The sequence below is a fragment of the Pristis pectinata genome, chromosome 26 (assembly GCF_009764475.1).
Source record: "Pristis pectinata isolate sPriPec2 chromosome 26, sPriPec2.1.pri, whole genome shotgun sequence".
NCBI lineage: Eukaryota > Metazoa > Chordata > Chondrichthyes > Rhinopristiformes > Pristidae > Pristis > Pristis pectinata.
In genome coordinates, this window is record NC_067430.1 from 27,858,162 (window position 1) to 27,878,906 (window position 20,745).

At 46.8% G+C, this 20,745-nt stretch overlaps 1 protein-coding gene across 8 annotated transcripts in view; it reads left to right on the forward strand.

Annotated features, from left to right (window-relative positions):
* The window catches only part of samd11 (sterile alpha motif domain containing 11), a 249,612-nt gene that overhangs the window by 210,261 nt on the left and 18,606 nt on the right, over positions 1 to 20,745 (forward strand). For 6 of the 8 annotated variants that reach the window (XR_007958262.1, XM_052039520.1, XM_052039522.1 and 3 more), the window contains 4 exons: positions 8,950 to 9,065; positions 10,795 to 10,873; positions 12,977 to 13,021; positions 13,203 to 13,903. Coding sequence is in view for 7 of the 8 variants with exons in the window: in XM_052039520.1 (XP_051895480.1) it covers positions 8,950 to 9,065; positions 10,795 to 10,873; positions 12,977 to 13,021; positions 13,203 to 13,903 (941 nt within the window). In the remaining variant the exon portion in view is untranslated. The remainder of the gene's footprint in view (positions 1 to 8,949; positions 9,066 to 10,794; positions 10,874 to 12,976; positions 13,022 to 13,202; positions 13,904 to 20,745) is intronic. The other 2 variants (XM_052039521.1, XM_052039527.1) reach the window with 1 other exon arrangement.

A 20,745-nucleotide genomic window follows, 5' to 3' on the forward strand; every position in this document is an offset into this window, starting at 1 on the left:
GTCGAGAGGACTGTATGTTTTATTCAGTGTGTGTCCACTATCATTGACCTCTTCAGTCGGTAATTCTCTTCAGTGCCAAGGGAAGTCCTCCAACTCCCTCCACTGACAGACTGTGTGCCACAGTGGCACAGCAGGTAGAGCCGCTGCCTCACAGCTCCAGAGACCCGGGTTCAATCCTCACTCCCTGTATGTTCTCCCTGTGACCGTGTGGGTTTCCTCCAGGTGCTCCGATTTCTTCCCACATCCCAAAGACTAGTTGGTAGGTTAATTGGCCGCTGTAAGTTGCCCTCTAGTGTGTTAATGAGAGGTAGAATCGGGGGGGGGGGGGGGGTTAATGGGAATGTGGGGAGAATAAAATGGGATTAATGTAAGTAGGTGGTTGTTGGTCAGCACGGACTCAGTGGGCCAAAAGGCCTGTTTCCGTGCTATGTGACTCTATGGCTCTATTTTTGCCTCGGCTTTCCAAGATATTATACTGTTTTCGAGCAGTCCTCACGCACCACTCCTCATTGAGGGGTCAGTGGTAGAAAGGGTGAACAACTTCAAGTTCCTGGGCTTCAACATCTCCGAGGATCTGTCCTGGGCCCAACACATTGATGCAATCATGTAGGAGGCACACCAATGGCTCTACTTCATTAGGAGTTTGGGAAGATTTGGCATGTCACCAAAGACTCCTGCAAATTTCTATATATGTACGGTGGAGAGCATTCTGACTGGTTGCATCACCGCCTGGTATGGAGGCTCCAATGTGCAGGATGGAAAGAGGCTGCAGAGGGTTGTAGACTCAGCCAGCTCCATCACGGGCACAACCCTCCTCAGCATCAAGGCCATCTTCAAAAGGCGGTGCCTCAAGAAGGCAGCATCCATCATTAAGGACCCTCACCACCCAGGATATGCCCTCTTCTCATTACTACCATCAGGGAGGAGGTACAGGAGCCTGAAGACTCACACTCAATGTTTCAGGAACAGCTTCTTCCCCTCCGCCATCAGATTTCTGAACGGTCCATGAACCCACGAACTCTGCCTTGTTATTCCTCTTTTGCACTATTTTATTTATTTTTGGGTAACTTACAGTAATTTTTATGTCTTGCACTGTACTGCTGCCACAAAACAATAAATTTCACGTCAGATGTCAGTGATAATAAACCTGATTCTGATTCTCTTAGCCCTCAGGATCTCCTCACTTATTTGCTCATTAGCCGAAGCCAGATCATAAGAGATGGTTAGATGGTTAGAACTGGGCTATTGCAGCCCAATTCTATGAGGTAACTTTCTTAAAAGTATCCTTGGCTTCTGCTGCATTGGATCTTGTAGATGCTGGGTACTCCACCTTTCCCTGTGCCTTGGGCTTCTCTCTCTCTTCCCTCATCTTTGCCTGCGGTAGCGTAGTGGTTAAATTGCTGCAGTAGGACCCTGAGGTTTGGACCAGCGATGAGAGACACTAGTTTGATTCCCACCAGGGCTACTGGGGAGTTTAACATAGAGTCAGAGAGAGTGATACAGCACAGAAACAGGCCCTTCGTCCCACTGAGTCCACACTGAGCATCAGCACCCAATCCTTACACTCATTCACTTTATTCTCCCCACGCTCCCATCAACTCTGTCCAGATTCTACCGACACAGTATCGGCAATTTTTTATAATGTCCAATTAAATGACCATAATGGGAGGAAACCAGAGCACCCAGGGGAAACCCATGCAGTCACAGGGAGAACGTGCAAACTCCACACAGACTGCACCCGAGGTCAGGATTGAACTTGGGTCTCTGGGGCTGTAAAGGCGACTGGGGTCACTTGCAATAAAAAATTGGTGAATTTTGGTTTATTATTGTCACTTGTACTGAGGTACAGTGAAAAACTTGTCTTGCATACCGTTCGTACAGATCAATTCATTACAACAGTGCATTGAGGTAGTACATGGTAAAACAATGCAGAATGCAAAGTGTCACAGCTACAAAGAAAGTGCAGTGCAGGTAGACAATAAGGTGCAAGATCATAACGAGGTAGATATTGAGGTCAAGAGTCCATCTTATTATACTAGGGGACCGTTTGATAGTCTTATAACAGCGGGATAAAAGCTGTCCTTGAGCCTGGTGGTACGTGCTTTCAGGCTTTTATATCTTCTGCCCGATGGGAGGGGGGAGCAGAGAGACTGTTCAGGGTGGGTGGGGTCTTTGATTAACTGGGGTCACTTGTATTATCTTCAAGAAATATAGTAATCTGCCAGAAACCTTCCACATCCATCTGAACACCCTCCAGGGGCTGGTTCCCAGAGGGTGTGCATCGGTGGGCTAACTGACCCAGACCGGGGCAAAAGGTGGGGGTGTGAGATGGACAGCAGGAACTTGTCATCTGCTCCGTGCACTCAGTTAGCCATGTTGTAGCGTGTGGACGTTGAACTCCACTCTGAAGTCAGATTCCACCGTAGTCTCTGGATCACATTTTGGAAGTGTGTGAGATAATACGCTGCAGATTCACCGGTGTACAATCCATCAATATTCTTGGAAACATCAGCCTCAATTTATGGGCGCACATCTGTGGATGGGGGCTTGGACCCATAAGTGTGGCACAGAGGTGAGTCTGTTGCCCACTGTGCCGGGCTATCGATAGGCGTGCTATCAGATGGACATGTGGGCGAGGCTCAGGATCGGCCGTGACTGACTCAAGGGACTGGATGGCTGTTGGCTTGATTCTGATCCTGGATGAACTTGTAATCCAGACACATAAGATGTGGACATTTAGGCAGCTGGCCACTGTCTGAATGTGTCGTGTAACAGGGAGTGTTCTACCAGGTGGCTTGACACAAGCTGAAAGGACAGTTAAGTGGTAGAATTGATCATTTTCCTTTCATTTCTGTGTCTGATATTGTTATAATGAGTTTGGATACTTGCATTATAGATTTTCTTCTGTCTGACAAACACAAAGGATAAAATAATTCAGCCACTTCTGCCTTTTAAGCACTGTAAGGCTACTGTTCACTAATAGGCACCTATGTAACTCCTTTTATATACCACCACAGATAATGGGGGGGGGTAGGATTTGGGCCACTGTTGATTCATTCTCTCAGCACTGAGAGCTCCTCTGTGTGTAATACACAGGCTGGTGCTGGGCTTCACTTCCAAAGGTGGGAGGTAATGGCTGGCGGTCACTCCTGGGACCAGTTCCTGATGGTTGATCTGATTTAATTGCTGGTCCTCAGATCACATTCCCTGGATCTCCTTAAGACAGTGGAGGAGGCCATTCAGTCCACTGGGTCTATGCTGGCCCTCAAAGCATTTCAATCAATTGTTGTAAGACTATTGGACGGTTCCCTGCTATGATAAGATGGACTCTTGACCTCACAATCCACCTTGTTTGACCTTGCACCTTATCGTCTACCTGCACTGCACTTTCTCTGTAGCTGTTACACTTTATTCTGCATTATTGTTTTACTTTGTACTACCTCAACACACTGTGTAATGAATTGATCTGTGCGAACGGTTTGCAAGACAAGTTTTTCACTGTACCTCTGTACAAGTGACAATAATAAACCAATACCAATTCAATTCTCTTCTCCCTCTTATGACCTTATAGAGGTTTATTGACCTTAATAAAATCATGAAGGACATGGATAAGGTGGATGGTCATAAAGTCTTTTTCCCAGGGGAGGGGAGTCTAAAACTAGAGGGCATAGATAAAAGGAGAGAGGGGAAAGATTTAAAGGGGCAAGTTTTTTCACAGTGTGTGGTGTGTATATGGAACAAGAAGGAGTAGAGGTGGGTACAATTACATTTAAAAGACATTTGGACAGGTAGATGGGTAGGAAATGTTTAGAGGGATATGGGCCCAATGCAGGAAAATGGGACTAGCTCAGGAAGATACCTTGGTTGGCATGGACGAGTTGGGCCGAAGGTCCTGTTTCCCTACTGTACAACCTTCTGCCTCGATTTCTCTGTAACCTCTCACATTTTCATCCACTCACCCACCGCCCCCTCCTTGCTTCTCTTGCGATCCACAGATGCTAGGGGCAGCCAATTAACCTACCAGCACGTCATTGCGACGTGGGAGGAAACCGGAGCAGCCGGGGGAAACCCAGGCAGACACAGAGAGAAACCGAACCCAAGACCAAACCTGGGTCACTGGAGCTCCGCGGCAGCAGCACTAACTGCTGCGCCACCATGCCCTCCCCAGCCCCACCTCTTCATGCTCCTTGTTTTGCATTCTGAACTTCACTTGCTGACAAATTAACAGCGTCCACTGTGGCCCAGTCATGTGGGCGGAGAAATTGCCAAGCAACCTTCGATTGTGTGGGAGACCCCAGAGCAAACACAGTCCGACCTCCTCCAGCCCCTGCGAGTTTGATTGCAATAATCCTCTATTACCACTTCCCAGAAAAATGGTCATGATGCAGATGGTACAGATTTTAACATGCTTTCCTCTGTGTGTGTGTGTGCGTGTGTTTGTGTGTGTCTCTTTCTCTCTCAATCATGAAAATGCCATGGCTCGCAAAAAAAATTACCCTCCATTTTAAAAATCACTGTGCATTTAATAATTGTTGTACTTTTGCACATCAGCGATGCATGTTGTTGTCGAGACAACAGTTGTTAAGGGTTTTGGCTTGGAGAAGGTTGCAGGCTATTTTAAATATTGATAACACAGGTCTTTTCTCCCAATGGAATTTGTGCTGGAAAGCAGCCTCACGTACACCTGCTGAAGAGACAGATGTTGTTAATATTTTAGCCTATTTCAGGGCCCCTTCCAACCACAGAGAGAGATTTCAGAATTTGAGTGTTTAAGTGAAGTTATGAAGTATAAGCTCGGGAACGTCACTAGTAAAGGGTGCATATTTTCAGTTATTGAACATAATATGTTTTGTTTCCTCATTTGCTGAGATGGGGAAGGGACTGGTTTGCTGGACGTTGACAGCCCAGCTGGCACTTGCTCAAGTAGGTGGTCATTAGAAAAGGGCTTGCATTTCACTCACACCTTTCAAGATATCCTCAAAGCTCTTCCACGGCCTATAAAACAGTGCCGTCACTGTCATGGGAAAGACAGCAGCTCATGGGTGCATGGCAAGATCTCACGAACAGCAATGGGATAATTGCCAGGGAATCGGTTCTTCTGTTGCTGACCTGGGGAGGAACTCTTATCTTTGGAATAGTGACCCTGCATTTTCAATGTCCAAAGAGCAGACGGGCCTCAGCCAAAAGGCAGTGCCTCCAACTGTGTGGCACTGCCTCAGTATAGCACTGTCAAGTTTTTGACTCATAAGATCCCAACTCCTGGCGCTGCCACAGTGAGTGTCAACAGGGCAGCTTCCTTACACAAAACGCAGCAGAGGAGGGCATTGGCTCCATGCAACCTCCCCAGCAGAACAATCCCACTCCCCTTCCTATATTCCCTGTTGCTCTGCCCTCAGCTCCATCTCACTGAGGGGTAATTTACAGCTACCCAAGGTTGTGGGTAGCGAGAGGAAACCTGCATGGTCGCAAGGAGAACGTGCAGGCTCCACATTCAGACGGCACCCGAGATCAGGATCGAACCTGGGTCCACGGAGCTGTGAGACATCAGAAATAGGAGCAGGAGGAGGCCATCTGGCCCGTCGAGCCTGCTCCGCCATTCAATAAGATCATGGCTGATCTGGCCGTGGACTCAGATCTACCTACCTGCCTTTTACCCATAACCCTTAATTCCCCTACTATGCAAAAATCTATCTGTGTCTTAAATAGATTTAATGCGGTGGCCTCAACTGCTTCCCTGGGCAGAGAATTCCACAGATTCACTACTCTCTGGGAAAAACGGTTTCTCCTCATCTCCGTCCTAAATCTATTCCCCCAAATTTTGAGGCCATGTCCCCTAATTCTAGTCTCATCTACCAGTGGAAACATCTTTCCTGCCTCTTATCTATCCCTTTCATAATTTTATATGTTTCTATAAGATCCCCTCTCATTCTTCTGAATTCCAGTGAGCCCAAGCGACTCAATCTCTCCTCATAGGCTAACCCCCTCATCTCCGGAATCAACCTGGTGAACCTCCACTGCACCGCCTCCAAAGTCAGCATATCCTTCTTCAAGTAAGGAGACCAGAACTGCACACAGTACTCCAGGTGTGGCCTCACTAGTACCCTGTACATTTGCAGCATAACCTCCCTGCTCTTAAATTCAATCCCTCCAGCAATAAAGGCCAACGTTCCATTTGTCTCCTTGATAACCTGTTGCACCTGCAAACCAACCTTTTGCGATTCATGCGCAAGCACTCCCAAGTCCCTCTGCACAACAGCATGCTGCAGTCTTTCACCACTTAAATAATAATTTGATCTTCTATTTTTCCTTCCAAAGTGGATGACCTCGCAGTTTCCAACATCGTACTCCATCTGCCAGACCCTTGTCCACTCACTTAAACTACCTATATCTCTCTGCAGACTCTCCACATCCTCTGCGCAATTTGCTTTTCCTCTCAATTTAGTGCCATCAGCAAACTTAGATACGCTGCACTCTGTCCCCTCTTCCAAATTGTTAATGTATATCATGAACAGTTGCAGGCCCAGCACCGACCCCTGTGGCACCCCGCTCACCACTGATTGCCAACCAGAGGAACACCCATTTATCCCAACTCTCTGCCTTCTATTGATTAACCAATCCTTTATCCATGATCATACATTACCCCCAACTCCATGCATCCTTATCTTATGGATAAGTCTTTTAAGTGGCTCCTTATCGAATGCCTTCTGGAAACCCAAGTATACAATATCCACCTGTTCCCCTCTATCCACTGTGCTCATTATATCCTCAAAGAACTCCAGTAAGTTTGTCAAACAGGACCTGCCCTTCCTGAATCCATGCTATGTCTGCCTGATGGAACCATTTCTATACAGATGTCTTGCTATTTCTTCCTTAATGATAGCTTCAGGCATTTTCCCGACTACAGACGTTAAGCTAACTGGCCTATAGTTACCTGCCTTTTGCCTACATCTTTTTTTAAACAGTGGCGTGACATTCGCTGTCTTCTGATCTGCCGGGACCTGCCCAGAGTCCAGAGAATTTTGGTAAATTATCACAAGTGCGTCTACTGTAACCTCCGCCGTTTCTTTCAGTACCCTGGGATGCATCCCATCAGGACCAGGGGACTTGTCCACCTTTAGGCCCACTAGTTTGCTCAGCACTACCTCTTTAGTGACAGCGATTGTATCGAGGTCCTCCCCTCCCATCGCATCCATAACATCTCTCTTTGGCGTGTTAGCTGTGTCCTCCACCGTGAAGACCGACACAAAAGAGCAGTTCAAGGCCTCGGCCATTTCCACATTACCCAATATTAATGCCCCCTTCTCATCTTCCAAGGGATCTATGTTCACTTTAGCCACCCTTTTCCATTTTATATAATTATACAAACTTTTACTATCTGTTTTTATATTTTGTGCTAATTTACTTTCATAAACTATCTTCCCTTTCCCTATTGCTCGCTTAGTGGTTCTTTGTTGCTCTTTAAAGTTTTCCCAATCTTCCACTTTCCCACTACTCTTGGTGACTTTGTATGCATGAGCTTTTAGCTTGATGCCTTCTTTTATTTCCTTAGTTATCCAAGGCTGGCTCTCCCCATCCTTACTCTCCTTGCTTTTAACTGGAATATACTTTTGTTGAGCACTGAAAGGTCTCTTTGAAAGTCTTTCACTGTTCCTCAACTGTCCCACTATACAGCCTGTGTTCCCAGTCTACACTAGCCAACTCCTCCCTCATCCTATTGTAGTTTCTCTTGTTTATGCATAATACACTGGTTTTGGATGGAACTATTGCACCCTCCATTTGTATGAAATTCAATCATACTATGATCACTCTTTCCAAGAGGATCCCTAACTACAAGATCGTTCATTTCACCTGTCTCATTGCACAGGATCAGATCTAAGGTAGCATTTTCCCCTGTAGGTTCACTAACATGCTGTTCAAGAAGGCTATCATGGATGCATTCTGTGAAGTCCTCCTCAAGACTGCCTCGACCGACTTGATTCGACCAATCTATGTGGAATTTAGTTCCCCATGACAACTGCTGTTCCATTCTTACATGCATCAAATGTTCCTTGGTTTATTGCCTGTGCCACTGTAATGGCCTATAGACAACTCCCACCAATGACTTCTTCCCTTTACTATTCCTAATCTCTACCCAGGTGGACTCAACATTCTGTTCCTTAGATCTTATATCGTCTCTCACTGTCACCCTGATCTCATCCTTAATTAGGAGCACTACCCCACCTCCCTTACCTTCCTGACTCTCCTTCCATATTACCTGATACCCTTGGATATTTAATTCCCACTCCTCTCCACCCTGCAACCACGTTTCTGCAATGGCCACTAAATCATACCCCTTTGTCCTGATTTGTGCCACAAGTTCACTGCCATTGTTTTGAATACTGCAGGCATTCAGATAAAGTGCCCTCACACTCATTGTCCTTTTAGAATCTAGTAACCTTTGTGTCTTTTGCGTTCGACTTTTCTGTGTGAGGCACTGCACCATTGCGCTGACTGAATTGCACTCCTGCTTGGCTGCTACCAGCATTTATATCAAGTGCAGTTCACTAGGAGAGGACAGAACATCCTGGTTGATTCTCCCTCCTCCCCAACCCTCAAGAATAGACCCTTTCCTCACTGAGAACCAACTTGGATGGGATTTTTTTGAACCTGGTCTCTGGCTGGATAATAGCTCACTCACTTAATTTTTTCAGCATGCAAATTGCAAGTGCGTCCCATTTTGACAGGTCAGGTTGAGGGGGTGTAAAATGACGGGGACATGGGCAGTTTTGTGTCGACGTTTATCATCTAACGATAACTGAGAATTTCAACAAAACGTAAGGCTGCATAAATTCTCCAGGTTGTAATTCGGAGCGGTATTAGAGAGAGTTACCGATGCAGGAGATAGAAGCAATGTCCGGCTTCTGCTGAGGTGAGAACATTTGGTATAATTCCTTTGTTCTTTCTTTCCAGAGAAATGACGCACACAAACCCTCTACTTTCACCGCAGAACGCTCCTCACATTGCTCTCGGACCCCACCTCCGGCCCCCTTTCCTCGGAGTGCACTCATCCCTGTGCCAGACTCCAGGTGAGTGCATGTAACAACTTGTTTTGTGTTGAAGCGTTCCTCTGTTTAAGGTGACCTAATGTGTGCCCAATGAGGTAACTTTTGAGGTACGTCGTAAGGAGCTTGAGGAAGAGGTATCAAGTTTGGGCTCAGGAAACATAGAAATATCATCTTTGTTTCTTAATTCATGACAGAAAGTTTGCAGTCATGGAGTATTCAGCCCACTGATCACCAACACACTTCACATTCATCCAACACTGATCCCATTTTATTCTTCCCACATACCCATCACCTATCAACTTCCCTCCCAGATTCTACCCCTCTCCTACACACTAGGGGTAATATACAGTGGCCATTTGACTTACTAAACCATCTTTAGGATGTAGGAGGAAACCGGAGCACCAGGGAAAGCCCATGGTGTCACAGGGGGAACGTGCAAACTCCACACAGACAGCTCCCGAGGTCAGGATCGAACCCTAATCCGTGGAGCTGTGAGGCAGCAGCTCCACCAGCTGTGCCATGGTGTTGCCCACAGATCTGTTACCTGATGCAGAAGAAGGCCATTTGGCCCATCATTCCTCAGCTGAATTAATGGGAGGAGCTTCATTCTTATCTCGGAGACACAAGGGACTGCAGATGCTGGAATCTGGAGCAGCAATCTGTTGGAGGAACTCAGCCGGTCAAGCAGCATCTGTGGGAGGAAAGGAATTCAACCTGAATCATTGACAATCCCTTACTCTCCCCCCCACACACACAGATAATATTCAACCCGCTGAGTTCCTCCAGCAGATTGTTTGTCGCTCTTTGTTCTCATTTTGCTGGCCGTTCAGCAGACGAGACGCACCGCCTTCAGCCCTTCTCCTAACCCTTAGGTGGGCTGCCTCTGACAGTCCCAACCCAGGGCTGGTGCGGCCAATGGGTGCCTCTGCGACATAAAGCCAAGGTGGAGGCAGCGTCATGACACGAGGCACGGGTCAGCTGTGATGCAATCCTTATGAACAAACCAGCGCAGAAGAGAGACTTGAATTAGTAAGGCGCATGTGTCACAAACTGCTCAAAGTGTTTTGTAATCTACAATGAAATGCAGACCCTGTAAGTGGACAAACCCAGTAAGTCTTTTGCAGGATCCCACAGACCGTAGAGAGGTTAATAACTGGTTAATCTGGTTAAATATTCTGCTGCCGTTCATAGAGAAGATACCAGCTGGAGCACTTTTGGATATTAAGGATTTCGGGGGTTGTGGTTTAGTGCAGGAAAGTGGTGCTGAGGTAAAAGATCAGCCATGATCTTACTGAGGGGCCGAATGGCCTACTCTAGCCCCATAGAGCCCTGAGTGAAACCATGGCTTTGCTCAAATGGTCTTTAAACTCCATCTGAACGAGACGGAGCTTCCTAAGAACGTCTAAACCTGAGAACGGTGCCTCAGACTGTGCAGCACTCCCACAGCGCTACACTTCAAAGATTAAATGCTCAACTCCTGCAGCGCTACACTTCAAAGATTAAATGCTCAACTCCTGCAGCGCTACACTTAAAAGATTAAATGCCCACGGTTAAAAGCTCAATTCTTGTTCCTTAACGAATGAATTCACTGCAAGTGTGCAGTGTTGCAAGTGACTTCTATCTTGCAGGAAAGGTTTAGTAGCAGTGAAGTGGGCATTGACCGGTGTGTTTGTGTAGCTGGCAGACAGACAGAGCTGAGCTGTAAAGGTGCGTTCACATTAACGCTGCTCTCTGGTCTCCATCCTCGCAGGTTACAGCTTCCTGCAGCCTGCCCAAGCTGAGATGTTCGCACGGCAACAGGAGATGCTACGGAAACAGAACCTGGCAAGGTGAGCATTGTGTTAGTACAAACTGTTTATCAGGGTGGTGTTCCCTGGTGAGGTAATTGATTTGCTATTGTCACATGTACCAAGGTACAGTGAAAAACTTTGTTTTGCATACCATCCATACAGATCATTTCACAAGGTAAGTACTGATGTAGTACAAGGGAAAAGCAGAATAAAGCGTTACAGTTACAGAGAAAGGGCAGTGCAGGCAGACAATAAGGTGTAAGACCATAATGCGGTAGATTGTGAGGTCAAGAGTCCATCTTATCGTACTAGGGGACCGTTCAGTGGTCTAATAACCACGGGATATAAGCTGTCCTTGAGCCTGGTGGAATGTGTTTTCAGGCTTTTGTATCTTCTGCCTGATGGGAAATATTCGACTTGTCCCTGTTCCCGGCACAAGTGGATAGGACCTGCACAACCTCCTCTCAACGTGGGCCTGTTACCCCTCGAGAGAGCATTAGGCTTTCCAAAACCGCAGTGTAACCTCGAGTGTCATGAAAACCAGCCTCCCCTCCATGGACCCTGTCTACGTTTCCCACTGCCTCAGTGAAGCAGCCAACATAATCAAAGACCCCTCCCATCCCGGACATTATCTCTTCTCCCCCCCCTCCCATCAGGCAGAAGATACAAAAGTCTGAAAGCATGTACCACCAGGCTCAAGGACAGCTTCTATCCTGCTGTTATAAGATTATTGAACGGACCTCTTGTACAATAAGATGGACTCTTGACCTCACAATCTACCTCGTCATGGCCTTGCTCCTTATCTTCTGCCTGCACTGCACTTTCTCTGTAACTGTAACACTTGATTCTGCATTCTGTTATTGCTTTTCCCTTGTACTACCTCATTGCACTGACGTGATGAAATGATCTGTATGGATGGCATGCAAAACAAAGTGACAATAATAGACCAATTTACCAATTTATCACAAGGAGCTTGATTCAAGCACGTCTAGTTTACTGACTCTCCATTATTGTACTGAGGCTGTGGTTCACTGTAGTAGATACCATCTTGCACAGAGAATGTCCTCTGTCCTCCCAAGTTAGTGCAGTAATTGATGGCACTGTTTCAAAGAAGAACAGGAGAGTTATCCCCACTATTGTGACCAATTTTTAATCCTCATCAATAGTTATTCTGGAAAATAAAATCTGCATTGCCTCGTCATGATCACGCTACATTTTTTGTGGGATCTTTCTGTGCCCAAAGCAGCTGTTGCATTTCAGGTAACAGTGTTCCAAAGTCCATTTTGAAACCCAGTCCCTGTTGCGATTTGGGAAGTGCGAGCGCCAACCTGCGCAGAGCATGATCCCACCAGCAGTGACCGGGTGATGGTGTTGCTGGTTGAGGGACCGAAGTCTTGCAGGGTGTCAGGAATTGGCTCCCCTGATCGCCGTTGAGAGATCTACTGAAGGTTTTGTTTTTGCTTCAGCCTGGGAGATCAAGTGGGGTCTTGTCTTGAAGTCTTCAGTGACGGACGACAAGTCCAGCAGCTCCTCAGCACCACCCTGAGCCTCTGTCCGCGTTTGTGCGCTCAACAGACAAGGGTGGTGCCCGCTGAACCAACTGGGGCGATTGATGCCAGGTCACTGCACTCAGTTAAGGAACAACTGGGGGCGTAGGTGGGGCCAGTATTTGGGAAAGTCTACGCGCAATAGGCTGAAGGATTTCCCTCAACTAGCTTTCCAGTTCTTAGATTATTGAAGTGGGGTGGCACAGGGGCACAGCTAGTAGAACCACTGCCTCACAGTGCCAGAGATCTGGGTTCGATCCTGTGACTGCCTGGGCTCCCACCGGGTGCTCCAGTTTCCTCCCACATCCCGAAGGCGCGCGGGTTAGGAAGGTTGACTGGCCGCTGTTAATTGGCCCTAGTGCGTAGGCGAGGGGTAGAATCTGGGGGAAGTTGATGGGAATGTGGGGAGAATAAAATTAGTGTAAGGTGGCTGGTCGGGAGATCGGCATGGACTCAGTGGGCTGAAGGGCCTGTTTCCATACTGTATCTATTTCTGCTAGTGAGATTTGAGCAATGTTGTCAGCTCTGAGTACAGTGAGCTGTCCAAATACCCGTGAGAATTTTTAATTAATAGAATCATATTTTTTTACAACAGAAAAGTCCCAGTGATCCGATTGGCAACTGCAAAGGAACAACACTGGTATCAACCTTTCCCATTGAATTACTGCGACATTTTACGACGATAGACATTTTGTGACAGAACACCACTATTAGACCAGAATTGAGCATCTCTCTCTCTCTCTCTCTCCCTCTCTCTCTCCCTCTCCCTCTCCCTCTCTCCCTCTCTCTCTCTGTTCCTCTCTCTGTTTCTCTCTGCATAGGCTGGAAATGTCCGCAGAACTTCTGCGGCAGAAGGAGTTAGAGAACATGCACCGGCAGCGGATTCTGGGAGCCGACCCCTTGTCCCTCCACCCCGGCTTGCCACCTGACCATCCTGCCCTGCGCAGCATCCACGACATTCCCGAGGGCCATCCGCTGCGGGAGGAGCTATCGCGCCGGAACGCCATGCTGGTTCTGAGGCACAGCACGGCCCCCCTGCTGTCAGTGAACCACGCCATCCCCAGCAGCGCCCCTCCCAAGGAGCCGGGCCGTAAGGGCGCCAGGAAGGCGGGTCACCACAGGACGGACGTGCAGTGCGCCGGCGAGTTCAAGGAGCACGGTGAGGGCCGGGTCCGGGATTCCGTGGCCGAGGGCAATGACGAAGAGATGAAGGACTCAGAGAGCGACCTGGAGGGGAGCGACGACAAGCCGGAGAACCTGAAGGCCGAGGTGGTTGGGTCAACCAACGAACTCAAGGAATGCAAGGACACAATGAGGCCGGGTGAGGGCATCAAGGAGATGCGTGAGCCTGTGGTCAGTCAGAACCCACCCTGCGTCTCTGTGGGATCTGACTCTCCAAGTCATCTCCTGGGCCCCGGAATCAACGAGGGCAAAGCAAAGTACCTCCCTCCTGCCCCAGCTCCCCTCCCACAGCCTCTTCCGTTCGGATTCCCATACACCGCAAATCCTTACTTCCAAACAGGTAAGACCACTGGGGCTGATGAGCAAAATCGAAAACCTGCATATGATGGAAATCTGAACTAAAAACAGAAAATGCTAGAAGCACTCATTAGGTCAGGCAGCATCTGTGGAGAGAGAAAAGAGTTGATGTTTCAGGTCTGGGACCCCTTGTTGGATCTGGGACTGTGACGAAACAAACAGAAAAGGCATGGGAGAGATGGGGAAAGACAAATGGACTATCTTTGATAGGGTGAGACCAAATTACTCGATGTAGCAGTTTTTAATATCTCCGATTGGGTAAGTACTTCAGTATAACAACACTATGACCACTTTACACTAAAATGAACATTATTTTTTTGTTGTTCTAATTGTGTTCTTTCTTGTAAAAAAAAGTTCTGTAATGTATATTTATGCTTTTCTTGTGAATGTTGTATCTCTGAAGCTACGTGCCTGTGATGCTGCTGCAAGTAAGTTTTTCATTGCACCTGTGCACACACGGACTTGTGTATCTGACAATAAACTTGACTTTGACTTTGTAACATTGGAGCACACTGTACATGGCCCACATTGTGGGTCAGTGGCAGAGGGAATGAATGCTGGATGTGGTACCAGTCAAATGGACTGTTCTGCCCCAGATGTTGTTGAACGTCATTGGAACTACAGTCATCCAGAGCAATGGGGAGTGTTCCAACACACTCCTGACTTGTAGATGATGGAAAGACCTTGATGAGTCACTCACTGCCTCTGACCTGCCCTTGTAGCCTTGGGAACAGGAGTCGAATCTATAATCACTTTTAAAAGGGATAACTAATTGAAAAACTCACGCTTAAGAAAGTTTGGGGAAAGAGAAATGAAGTAAACCAGAGTAGATGACTATTTCACATCTCTGGCACCAGAGCCATGGACTGAATATCTACCCTCTGATGCTTGAAAGCCCTCTAGATCTCACAGTGCCAACACATTGCTTAGAGTTGCCAGCTGTCTCTTTATACCTTGTTAAGTATGTGGGCACAGTCACTGCGGAGAATCTCAGTGGAACTGCTGTGTCATTTGACACCTGCGACCTCCGGTGGTTTAGTGGTTAACTTACTGGACTGGAATCCTGAGAGCCGTGGAGAGATGTTCAAATCTTACCCTGGCAGCTGGGAAATTTAATTCCAGCAATTAGATAAATCTGAAATAAAAAGCCAACATCAGTAACGGCGACCATGAAATTATCAGATGGTCGTAAAATCACATCTGGTTCCCTGAGGACCTTTACCATCCTCGCCCAGTCTCGAGTCAAGTTGAGTTTATTGTCATGTGCACAAGTACGGTGAGGTACAGGTACAATGAAAAACTTGTTTGCAGCAGCATCACAGGCACGTAGGTACAGACAACACACAAGAGTATAAATTATACAAGACAGTGGAGAGGAAGAAAGAGAGGACTGTGCAAAAACAAGACACTGGTACAAATAAAAGACAAGTCCATAGTAGTGCAAGAGGTGACCTGTAGTGTTACGTTGCTGAGGTAGGGTTAGGATTGTGTAGGTCGGTTTGCTCGAAGTTAACTCCATACACACATCAGTGCAGTTGGCTGTTAATTGTCTTCTGAAATGGTAGTTTGGGGGCAGTCAGAAATAGGCAATAAATGCTGGACTTTACTGTCAAGGGAATAAATAAACCTGGTGAAATACGTATCACTTAGGTCAAACACAGTGCGGCCAGATCTCCCTACACAACACCCCTCACTGTACAGATTTCAGGAAGGTGTTCCCACCATTTCCCACCCCACATCATCACCAAACACAAGCACCTCTCTTCCCACTTCCTACTCCAGTCAAAGTAACGTTCTTTCTGAGCCATTTTGTGGCTCAGTTTGGGTGGGAACTGAGGAAGTGAGTCGGAAACAGACCCAGCTCCCAAATAGCTCTCTTTTCATAGTGGTTTGGCACTTGGCCTCCCAACTACCTGCATCGCTGCAGAAAGTCAAATCCTGTTATTTGCTTGATTTAGTGGATTAATCACATTGCAGCAGGTGTCTGCCCAGGATGAAGAAAGTCGGCTGGTGTTTTAGAGTCAGCTTTGAGCCAGCATTCACTCAATGTCGGGCACACAGAGTCCTGGAACCCGATGCTATTCCAAGTCACCAGATACCTGGGTAAAGTCACAGAAGATTGCTATCAAAGGGAGATTATTGTGTGTGGGTCAGGAAGCACACTTGTGAACGTTTTTATGTGAATGATTTATAAAGGGGAGGGGAAGCATATTTTAATTTGAAGGAACTTATTTGCTCTGGATACGGTTGACTGATGCCTGGGAAACTTGCTTATGGAAGGGTGTGTGCAGTTTGTGAGTAATTGTACCATTCTGCCTTATAATTCTGCCCATCTTCTGCTGTAATGTGCTTCACACAGCATCAAGATCCCTGCCCAGCCGCGCAGTGGGTCCGCTGCTTGTTCCAGCATACTCTCCAGGGCAGCCCTCTGCGGGGACCCCGTCTCCCAATGCTTCCGCACGGTATGAGTGTCATTGCAGCACGGGCAGTCGGCTGCCCTCACACGACGGCTTTGACAGCCAGCTAGGCCCCGTCCAAACAACCCATCAAAACTCTCGCCCATCGGATGTTTGTGAGCATCCTTGACCCACACCTTTAGTAATACACCAGACACATTAAAAAAAAACACGTTAAGCAATTAATTTCTTTTAACAGTAAAACACTAGAACATTCACACACAAATTCAGTATAAAACTTTGAAAATAACTGAAGTAAATTTTAAGAAATAACTATTTTTCACCCAGTAATCGATTTTGTTCCATTCATCTAAGAAGACGGCAGTGCTTGCACCAGCCTCAGAGACACATCCCCCAGTCTGAAGGCAGGAAGATTCCACTGCTCCACCCATGTCCATGAAGAGCCACTGGGAATGACATTAGTCCAGCCCTCATCTACCTACAACCACCGCGCCCCCCCCCCCCCCCCCCCACCTGGATCCACCTATCACCCACCAGCTCTTGCTCCACTGCTTCACCCCCCACCTTTTTATACTGGCTATCTCTCCTCTATCTTTCCAGTCCAGATGAAGGGTCTCAACCTGAAATGTTGACTGTTCATTTCCCTCCTGACCTGCTGAGTTCCTCTGGCGCCTCTTGTGTTGCTCCAGTTTCCAGTATCTGCAGTCTCTCGTGTCTCCGGGTTTTATGCTCAAGTACTCTGGAACTCCATTTCCCTACCAATGCCTTGGTCATGGAGTTGTACAGCACAGAAAACCTTTTGCCGACCTTTCTGCCCACTATACTCACCCCATTTGACCTCAATTATAAAGTATCCTTCTATGCCCTGCCTATTTAAGTCCTCTGCTGAATTCAGAAATGTTCTCAACCCTGGGACTTTCTGCTTCCTTTCCTTTGATCTAATACTATATTTAATTTATCTTGATATATTCTGTGGAGTATATAATCTGTGGAATTTGTTGCCACGGGTGGCTGTGGAGACACAGTCATTGGGTGTATTTAAGGCAAAGGTTGACAGGTATCTGAGTAGCCAGGGCATCAAAGGTTATGGTGAGAAGGCGGGGGAGTGGGGCTAAGTGGGAGAATGGATCAGCTCATGATAGAATGGTGGAGAAGAATCGATGGGCCGAATGGCCGACTTCTGCTCCTTTGTCTTGTCTTATGGTCTTGATGGTTTGGACTTATCTGATCACTTTTCCAGTTGAGAAGTTGTGCCTTAAAGGGATACCCATCACTATGTAGATCACAAGAAGTGTTGGAGGGAAGATTTCTCTCACTAGTTATTGCCAACAAAATCAATCCTTGTTTTTGGAGAATAAAATTACAAGTTTGTTTGATGTGAAAAGAGCAGAAGAAATCTGTTAATGATTTTTCCTGTGACAGAGTATGAACACACATTGAGCAGGAAGTCTGACCCAGGGTATTTTGTGTTGATATATATGTTCTCAATCAAAGATAATATTTCCTTGCCATCCCCAATTATCTCCTTGAACCGCTGCAGTCCTTCTGGTGAAGGTGCTCCCACGGTACTGTTATGGGGAAAGTCCCAGGATTTACACCCAGGAGCAGGGATGTATTTCCATTTTGGGATACTTTGTGACCTGTAGGGTTCTCACCTGCTGCTCTTTCTGTCGGAGTGGCTTGGGTGAGTAACTCCCGAGAATCTCCCGCATTGCGCCAGTGGAAGAGGGAGTGTGTTTCAGCAAACGAAAGGACTCTGGAGAGAAAATAGATCTGAAGGTGCAATCAGTAAATTTTCCTTGTCTTTAAAACTGAACCAAATTGCATTTCATTGGCACTTGTCCCAATTGTTCCACAGACCCTTCAGACTCTCTTCCCCTAGCCTGTAATACTGAGCCTCCAGCTCTAGATAATAACCAACCCCAACAGGTTAGGCAGCAATGGACTCAGTGGTGTTCAACGTAATTGGCAAAGTATTCAAACGTTTAAACCTAGTGATTTTTCTCTCTAGGGTTGGTGAAGGAGAAGGATTGTAGTTGTGGACATTCCATTTGCTGTGCTTGGTCCATGACTATCTTTTACGCTTTGTATTTTCTCCAGTGTTTTTGTGGATCTGTTGTAGTGTTGCTCTCAGTTGAAGGACTTCGAGTGTTGGAAACCACTTCCCTTCTAATCCAACAGCATATCCTGGAGGGCCTCCAGCAAGTGCCTGCTGAGCAGATCACTTGTTCAATGTGTTATGAGAGGACACTGTGCTCTTAGATGTGCTCTCATTTGGCTGAGATGACAACTATGGGACCGCCTGCCATCCCAGGTAGATGTAAGTGATCCCGTGGAGTTATTTATTGAATGAGCAGTGGTATTCTTCTGGTGTAATGTGGTTGACAGAGCCCCATGGTATCTGTCCTAGAGAATTGGTGCTGAGTCAGTATGCATGCTCTGAAGGGCTGGAGCACAAGTTGGGGAAAAGGGCAACATCCAAAGTGTTGGACTACATCTTGAGATCAGTGCCCAGGCCTCATCTCATGTGCTGTTGGGGAAGAGAAGAGCAGATGCTGCTGCTAGTTGGAAGCAGAGAGCTGAAGAGCCTTTGGTTTATCAACTCCCCAAAGGAAGTGACCTTTAGGTGTGGGGTTGGAAAGTAAGTTGGTAAAAAAAACAAAGTGGTGGAAAACAGCCTGGAATTCAAACATAGAAGTGATAATAGTTGGTTTTTCAGGTAACCAGTGCTTGATTTATACTCCAAGATGAATAAATGGGGACAAACATTCTGGATGCTGTGATTGAGGCGAGCAATTTGGTTCACGCCTGTCCTTCTGGGAAGGAAAGGACCTCCCTTATCTGGTGTTGCTACTTGTGACTCCAGACCTGCCAGTGTGGTTGGTTTTTCGCTGCTTCCTCTGTTCAGCGGTAACAAGGGAGAGCCAACAAACACTGACTGTCACGGCTGTTCGCATCCTGAGATGGGTGTAATAAGGTGTATTTATCTCAGTTTGATCCTTCTTGTGATTTTGTGGGTCTTCTGCGCTTGGTTTGAAGAGGCACTGTGTCTGTAGGGAAGTGACCATTGTTCTCGTGTCCATCTACCAAAGTTAAGGAGCTTTGCATTTTACAGGCACGGTGCAAAGCTCACGAGGTGGCCTCAGTGAGGTCTGAACCATGCACGGGCAGTCCTTCAGAAGTGGGCAGACATAATCTGAAGCCTTGTCTGTCTCTCTTACCGGTCTTAGATATTGTAACATAACCTATAACTTTATGAGTTAACTTTCTGGTAATGTTAAATCAAAATGAAATTGATGACGATTTTAATTCATTTGGTTCAATGTGGATATGGTTGGTAAGGTCATTGTTTATCGTCCTAAAGCCCCCTGGAACTATTTGCCAGGCTGTTCCACAGGGCAGTCAACCACTCCGGTGGATTTGGAGTCACATGGAAGCCAGGTTTCCTTCTCTGAGGGACTGCTGTGAACCAGCAATAGACTGGTTTCATGGTCTTCTTTACTAATGTGAGAATAACCAGGGTGATGTATGGATGTGTTCTGAACGCAATAAATGTGATCCATCTACACCCTGGTGTTTTATCTCTCTTTCAATATGTGAGCAACAGATTATGTCCCAGAAGGCATTTGAGTTTATATGCCCATTATCCTCCTGTGCGATGAATGCCTTTCCTAAACATCAATCTCAACTTTATATCTGGAATGATTTTTTAAAAAAATTCATCGGTCTGTTGGTAAAAGCATTTCTCATGCAGTATTGAACCATGTAAAAGAAGTAGACCCAGACTTCAGGCTAGGTGAGTCAGGTTGGCTTGACTGCTGAGAAGGGTCACCGTGTGGGACGTAATCACACAAGAGTTCAAGATCATTGGGCAGGAGGAAGTTGGCTCTTTGCAAAGTGTCTGGGTTGAATATTGACTGATTGCAAGGGAGAATGCAGGCAGTGGTTGATTAGCCTTCTGGTTCAGTCAGGGGTTGGGGGCTGATGTTGGACAAGAAGGAACCTTCCTTTGTAAAATGGAATATTGTCTGAGCGTGGGCTTTGGACTGGTCTCCTTATTTAAGGAACGGATGCAGTGCACTGGATGTTCTTTAGATTGGCTCTTGGGATGAGGGGTTTGTTTTGAGGGGAATGATTGAGCAGATTTGCGAGTTTAGAAGAACAAGGAGCAATCATGCTTGACAGTGTAGATGCTGCAAAGATGTTTCACCTGATGGGGAACAAGATCGAGGGACTTAGTCTCAGGCGTTGCCCCCATTAAAGTCACACGAGGAGGATTTTCTCACAGACCCGAGAATCTTGGACTTCTCCACACCGGAGGCTGAACATGTAATATACAAGACTGAGATTGCTGGATGTTTAGATCTGGGAGGAGTCGGTGGCTGTGCCCCATGGCTCCTCTTAGACT